This window comes from Stigmatopora nigra, chromosome 4 (genome assembly GCF_051989575.1).
Source record: "Stigmatopora nigra isolate UIUO_SnigA chromosome 4, RoL_Snig_1.1, whole genome shotgun sequence".
Classification (NCBI taxonomy): Eukaryota; Metazoa; Chordata; class Actinopteri; order Syngnathiformes; family Syngnathidae; genus Stigmatopora; species Stigmatopora nigra.
The window spans coordinates 15,255,222-15,262,941 of record NC_135511.1 but is presented as its reverse complement, the minus strand read 5'-3'; the positions used below and the strand labels follow the sequence as shown (position 1 = coordinate 15,262,941).

At 36.8% G+C, this 7,720-nt stretch overlaps 1 protein-coding gene across 1 annotated transcript; it reads right to left on the bottom strand.

Annotated features, from left to right (window-relative positions):
- Window positions 1–706: 706 nt before the first annotated feature.
- Window positions 707–5,715, bottom strand: LOC144195371 (outer mitochondrial transmembrane helix translocase-like). The gene is made up of 9 exons (XM_077714964.1): window positions 5,480–5,715; window positions 5,312–5,410; window positions 5,042–5,162; window positions 4,122–4,322; window positions 3,632–3,738; window positions 2,807–2,896; window positions 2,612–2,662; window positions 2,359–2,531; window positions 707–1,555 (listed from the first exon to the last, which is right to left on the bottom strand). The coding sequence occupies exons 1-9, from the start codon at window positions 5,648–5,650 to the stop codon at window positions 1,426–1,428; spliced, it is 1,143 nt and encodes a 380-aa protein (XP_077571090.1). The 5' UTR covers window positions 5,651–5,715; the 3' UTR covers window positions 707–1,425.
- Between the last annotated feature and the right edge of the window lie 2,005 nt (window positions 5,716–7,720).

Here is a 7,720-nt window from a genome sequence, read left to right as displayed (position 1 = left end):
TCCGAACACCAGGGTTGAACACTCGAAATTTTAGAGTGTTCAACCCTGGTGCTTGGACGTTTGGTCGCGGGTGAAATATCTAAAAGAGAGAGTTTAATACCTAAGTACTGTTTAATATCTAGGTACATTTGACCGGCGACCAAACATCCGGCGACCAAACGTCTGGCGACCAAACGTCCGGGCGACCAAACGTCTGGCGACCAAACGTCCGGGCGACCAAACGTCCGGGGACCAAATGTCCGGCGACCAAACGTCCGGCCACGTTCAACCATACATGTTTTTGGGATGTTAAAAAAAAAAAAAAGAAAATGTCTTTTAATGCAATTTGAAAACATCTGGCCTAAATTTTAGTGCTGCCTATATTGTATTATTACAAACAGAAAAACAAAGTTTTCTTGTCAAATTTGGTGGGCGTGTCTTTATCATAATATACAGCATTTTAAAGTAAAGATACATATACATAACATAAATATTCTGTGGTGACCAACATGCGAGTGTCAATATTTTACATTTCTGGACATGAGTAGTATATAAACATACCTTAGTGCTTTTGCTTGGTCCTTCCTGAATGTTTATTAGTAGTTGTTTCTTATTTTAACTCCCTTCTTTTGTAAATTAAATTCAAACCATGACTGGTGGAATTTAATGGATAACATTAAATGGCTTTACTGATGAGAAAGAAAAATGAATATGTATGAGAATTAAATCTGGTAAATCCATTTTTAATGTCAATGCTTGAAAACTAGATAGACTTTCTATTAGCAATGTCATTTCTATTTAAAAAAATTGACTTACCTTTTCAAAAGTAGTATTTGTATTAACGATGTACAACAGCAGAAAATACTTAGGCCAACTTTGTCCTTCTACTGTATCATCTAGGATATCGAATCATCCATTTTGATAACGCTTATCCTCAATGTTGTTTACCAAGACAATTTACATAAAATCACTGCAGTGGCAGATTGCATATTTTGTAATACTTAGTGTCTTTTTTAGTTGTTGCCATGAATCACCATTTAGAAACCAGAAGCCTCATTCATATGCATTAATATTCTAGTTCTCTGAATGGAGCAGTTATTATTCATGTTGGGCACGAACAACTTATTGTTTCCAAACATCCGACATTAAAGATCTCTACAAAAAAAACAACAACAACATGCCGATGCAGCAAAACTAATTCCCCAAAACACATTACTCCCTTTGCTTACAATATTATACATAATTTGATCTACTGCTTGTGTTTCTAAACATGCAAAACTACAATCTAAACCAGAGTAGCGATAAAGGTCAATGCGAGTAGTGGAAGTATCTCGCACAATTTGACCTATGACCTGCAAACCCAGTTCCACCTCCATTTGAAAAAGATATGTGTGACAACAAAAAGGATACTTCATATGTTGGTACTTGATCAGCTTAAAAAGCCGTTCAGTCCAGCGGAACTTCAGACACAGTCGGCAACATATTCGCTGTTCCCCGTTTGGACTCCCTCATCTTGTCCAGGCCAAAATGGAGGTCAAGTTGGGTGATTGGACGTAAGCTATCTTCATCTAGAAGGCTAAAAGAAAGACAATTTTATAGTGACTTAGGACAAATACCCATATACTATGAAGACCCGAATAATAGTAGGCACTGGAATAATAGTAGGGAGTGGAAAATTCCAAAATAATTAATAATAGTAGGCACTGGAATAATAGTAGGCAGTGGAAAATTCCAAAAATAATGAATATTAGTAGTAGTAGTACTATTATTCCGGTGCCTACTCTTATTAATTCATTTGGAATTTTCCACTCCCTACTATTATTCCAGTGCCTACTATTAATTCATTTGGAATTTTCCACTCCCTACTATTATTCCAGTGCCTACTATTATTCGGGTCTTCATAGTAACTGTGTTAAATTCTCTATATTTTTGGAAATAGGGATGTGTTGGTGTACTCCCCCAGTATCAGCATGATAAATGATACTATAGACAGACTATTCATGTCCAATGATCCCTCTAAAATGTGCATGTGCGTAATTGCGCACTATTCTCGTCTTCTCTGCGCAGTAGCAATCATATGGCGCGCAGTAAATAAAATCCAAACTTTTTTTAAAACCCCTTCCCCATAATGGCGCCATTTACGGGGCAGCCAGTGGCAGTAGCTCTGTCCACTCTTATGTTTTTTTGTGTGTTTTACAGCATGTTTTACATGAAAAATTAGAGGGAACATTGACATGCACCTGCTTATGGCAGGTGTGATACTGGTGTGCCCATAGCGAGCAATGATGTTGTCACTCACACTGGTACTCAGTGTGCTCAGGGAGGTTGTCTTTCTGCCCAGACCAATGAAAAATAGAGAGAACATTGTTCTTGTCATACTTTTCCTGTTCTTGGACGTCTCCCAACTGCTGAGCAATTTGCCTCATCTGTTCCTTGCGGACGTAGTCTCGAACTCTGTACAAGGCGGCATCGCGGCAAAGTTCTCGCAGGTCGCTACCGGAGTAGCCTTCCGTTTTTTCAGCCATCTCCTTTAAATTAACAGTGTGGCTCAACTGCCCAAAAGAAAGTCGAATAAAAACATGTAAAAACAATTGCCAGATTCACAATGAATATTGAGTGAATTTTATCTTACATTTTCTTCTGCTAATATTAAGCGGAGGATGTCATATCTTTGTTTTGAGTCCTGCAGAGAAATAGTTGAAGTTAATGAATAATTTTGGAGTGTAATCATGCTGTGATGACATCATGAGGAAAATACTAAGTGGCTTTAAAAAAAAATGCATTTTACTGAGAAACTGAAATGTTCTGGACTGAATAAGATACTTACTGGAAGGCCGACGTGAAATGTTGTGGGCATTCGACGTAGGATAGCAGCGTCCACATCTTGGGGCCGGTTTGTTGCCCCCATGATCATGACCTGTAATACAAAATAAAGGATTTTTGTATATGACACACTGTGAGCACATAGCCACAACTAACAGAGAGCAATTAAAATATGCCACTATTACAAAGATATACCTTCAATCATAGATATACAGTATTCCCTAAAATCCGCGGATCATAACATCAACTCAATTTCATGTCGGCCGGACCATTTTAGATATAATATTTAGATTTTTTTAAATTGGATTATAAGAACTGAATCAAAAGCCTTAAATATTCAGTTTTTTCGGTGTCTTAGGGGATGCTAAATTTTCCTGTGGGTGGGGGCAGCTTGGCGGCTCTTTCTGTTCAAGCCATCTGGCACCGACTGTATTTTTAGATTTTACAAAATGATTTTTGTACTAAAAACACAAAAAATGATGAAAAAAATTACAATTATTGATTTAAAAGGGGGATAATCAGGAAATTTAATATACATCAATACTCTATTTTAGTTTGATCCTAAAAGAGAAAGTCAGCACTCATGATGTTTGTTCCCGGGCCACACAAAACGATGCGGCGGGCCAGATTTAGCCCCCGGGCCGCCACTTTGACACGTGATTTATATCATATGTGCGTTTTTGCATCCATAAAATATCAAGAAGTGTAGATATTAAACGTGACACTATTATATGCAAAGGTAAATACTGTAATGTTTTAATATTTAGAAATGGAGGGTATACAGTTGAAGGAAAATGACAGTATTGAAACTACAGTGTGAAAGTGTTACCTGAGTGGCTGACGCTGTTTCTAAGCCGTCCCACAGGCTCATGAACTGAGCCTTCATCATGGCGGTGGCCTCATGATCAAGGCTACAGCGATTCCTGAGAAAAGATTCTGATGGAGACAAAAACATGAATTATTCATTCTGAAGATCAAAGTGGGATTAAAAGATGTTTCCCCATTAGACACAATGATTGTTAAATTCAAGAGTTCATTGAAAGATTAAACATTACAATTTAGGGAACGGAAAACCACTTAAAATCCAATAGTAAAATCCAGTTTTCCCATGCATTGAAATATACATGATAAAAATAATATCACTGTATATTACTATTACTATATTAGGTGAATTTTAACCGCTATAGTACACGGTTTAGCTTTCATTCTACTTTAATTCTTCTTATACACTTGCAATCTATGGGCCTGTGATGCTATTGTCAGGACAAAAATGACCTTTGTGTGTGTGTGCCGACATTCATTTTGTTACATCCACTCACCAATTTCGTCAATAAAAATGATGCAGGGCTGGAGTTTGACCGCCAAAGAAAATACAGCAGCTGTCAGCTTCTGCGATTCTCCGTACCACATATCGGTCAAAGTGGATGCCTGCAGGTTGATAAACTTGCAGCCAGATGCTTTGGCTGTTGCCTTAGCGATCATGGTCTTCCCACATCCTGGAGGACCAAATAATAAAACACCTGCAAGGACACAATTGTAACAGGGCAACGTTATTTTTTATTTTTTATCGTCTATTATTCTGTTCAGCTTTTTACGGTTCTTTCAATGTCAACACCACACAATTGCAAAAAGACACAGTACACAGTTATAGAGTGGCTGACAAAAAAAGTCATAGTATACTTCATTTTTTACAAAATACTAGATTAATCAAAATTTTAATGCTAATTGGGAACATGACGTAACCCTAACCCTACTATAATGTATTTTTGGACTATAAAATTACCCCAAAAATGCACAATGACATGTTGGAGGCGAATTTTATTTGATAAACTATTATTATTGAATATTTAAAAGGCAATATGAACATATCATAATGTGTAAATCATTTCATACATAAGCCACCAAATTATTTTTCTAAAATGCGACTTATAGTCCGGAAAATACGGTACTCCAGATCATCATTACTGTATAAATAAAAGACCAAGGAAGCAATGAATGGTTTCCTGGCAATTATTAATGCATAAACAATATAAAATAAACAAAAACATATTTAGACTTAATTCTTACAGAATGAGAGGAGAATTTTTAGATGTTACCTTGTGAAACTTTTTACCACAACAATCCTGTCCGTGAGTGGTGAGTTAATATAAACAAAGTATAATTTTCTATCATAATTGCTACAAGGTGTAACTACAAGTGTTTGTTCAATGTCACTCTGTTTAGAACCAGTGAAAGTTACCTTTAGGTGGCTGAAACAGTTTGGATCCAGCCAAAAGGTGCCTTTTCTGAAAGGGCAGAATGACAGTGTCTTGGAGCTCATTGATGATCTCATCTAGACCTGCTATATCACCCCAAGACACCTGCAACAAAACAAATACATATTAAAAGCTGCCTTATAAATCATTGCCTGGCGTTGATGAGTTGCAATTTGCCCAGATGTGGTCATTAAAATTGGGGTTTTTACGCTTATTGGCAACAACTGATGATGTGGATGATCTCTAACCCTTACCTTCATTGTTCGCGGATCCACTAGTTGTGATGCAATGTTCATCTCATACTCAGTTAGTTTGACCCCCTCAACACCAATTCTTTTCATAACCTGCTCCGCCTGTGGGTATAGTTATCATTTATATTGGGTCATACATAAAAATAGAGTAAAATAATTGAGGAAAAATACCCTTTTCTTGGCTTGACTTTTCTGTTTAGCAGTAGGGTCCATTGCATCCACAACCCATTTAATGCTGTAGTAGGTGGCCGCTCCAAAGATGGTCAGCCTCAAGAGCATGCCCACCACCTCGGTTCTGGTCAATGGCCGCAGAAGAGCCTCTCGAGGAATATCGTTCAACATCTTGGTGGGCTAATATCAGTCCATTGGTTTACAAAAATGGATAGAGGTGAACACCGAAAATGCAGAGTTCCTAGTAGTGCAAAAAAGGGAAAATAAAGATTTTTAAAGACAAGTAGTATGGGGGTCATCATCAGAGTGCATATTAAAAAATATCATTCATTAATAGTATTACTTCATGAAAGTATTATTATATATGTGGCTAACATAACTGAAATTGTAATGTCCATACATAAGATGCAAACGGCAAGTATTTATGGGGTTATTGTTTTTAAATACAAATATAATAACTTTCCTTCTCATGGGATAAAGACTCGATTAGTAAGTTTTAATAGCCGATTTTTTTGCAACATTGCTGGGCATAATATTACTTACTAATACAACTAGTTATGTGGGATGAACAAATGGAAATATTTAATATTTAGTGTTGGTAGTGCCTTAAAATAGTCATGATGATGCAATAATTATATCACAAATATTCCCCAATTAAACATCATCCACATGCAAGGTGACCGAGCACCTGCGAAATAATTAACTTTTAAAATCCATAATAATAAATGATTTAAAGCGTTTCAATTTTGACTATTTCAGTACCATCCATTATACCTTTGTGTATTTAATTTAAAATTTACATTCACGTGTAGGTGCAAGGTAACCCGGCATTATGATGAAATCTAGGGCTAACGTTAGCCCTTGATCAGTAACGTGTGCAGTCAGAGCAGGAGCAAATGAAATATTCTCAAATTATTTTTAATGCAGCGCTATATATAAAAACGAAAACAAAAATAGCAATCAATCTTACCAAACAAGATTAGACGAGGTAAACACACTGGAGCCTGCAGTGCATCACAAATGTAAGTCGGGTAGAAACACAGTTCACATCCGGGAACCTCACTTCCACTCTAATATTTTTTGGACAAACCCCTAACCACACGGTGGCAGAAATCGCACAGGTTTCAAAATAAGACTCCACTGGTCAGCACCATGGACAGCGTTTAAATACTGTAACAGTGTGTGGTTTGTGATAATGGATTAATCCAGCTCCCTTTTGCAGCCTTTCAGATAAGACCTTAACAAATGGGTTTTACGCAGGAGTAATTTATCACACATGGGTCAACGTGATTTTTAATTGTACAAAATTGTGCAATAAATGAGGAACTGCCGTAACAGCATTTATGCAGATGACTGTTTAAGTTATTGTTTTCATTTTAAAACATAGAGGTTAGAAGGTCAGTATTTGGAAAAGTATACATACTAAATAATGCGAGTGGTTGGTGCGTCGGCCTCACAGCTCTGGGGTTCCGGGTTCAAATCCAGGTCACGTCCATCTACCTGACCCTTAATGTGACATACTCTTTATGAGGAAAAATATAAGAACACAGTTTTATTTATTTAATTTATTCTTCAAATCATTTGGACCTGTTATTAAAATATTTTGATTATAGAATGTGCTAACATCCCATTTATTAGAGAAAATATTGTACAGCGATTATGCAAAAATAACCACTAAAACAAAGGGCGTCATTAATAACAAACAGGCCTCGAAACTTACAGCTCAATAAAATATCAAATAAAACCCACACAAATACAATTAAAATGCATAAAAGAATTACACTATAGTCAATGACCCTCCAATAGCCCTCCAATAAACCTAATTTAACTGTCATTTTAAAATATCCTATCCTTTAAGTGCCCAATATCGAGTTAAAGAATAATAATTCACGCTTCATTTTATTGTTCATAATATTCCTGGCCTTTATTCCTCTATATAAACGTGAGTGATGACAAAGTATATAAAATATGAATCCTACAAAGTCTAAAGCTGCAGGCATTGCATGCTAAAAGTTCCAAGTGGCTGCTGAATATGGTACAAATAAGCGCTATCAAACACACCTTTGGCCCATAAAATGCTTCATGAAAAGGCTTAATCCCTCATATACCACTGCGGCCTGCCCCTGGGAGATAGTCGACAGCCAGGAGCGTGTTTGAAGGGTCTGGGCAGCAAAGTGCTAGCTTGTGTATTTGTAAAGTGCGACTGGGGTCCAATATTCCCATAACACCTTGCACCAAGCC

Excerpts from the sequence above, each read along its gene's own strand:
- LOC144195371 (XM_077714964.1), bottom strand. The coding sequence starts at position 5,650 with ATGTTGAACGATATTCCTCGAGAGGCTCTTCTGCGGCCATTGACCAGA. Across the intron at positions 5,163-5,311 it reads TGGATCCGCGAACAATGAAG|GTGTCTTGGGGTGATATAGC; the intron begins GTAAGGGTTAGA and ends GTTTTGTTGCAG. Across the intron at positions 2,532-2,611 it reads TAATATTAGCAGAAGAAAAT|TTGAGCCACACTGTTAATTT; the intron begins GTAAGATAAAAT and ends TCTTTTGGGCAG.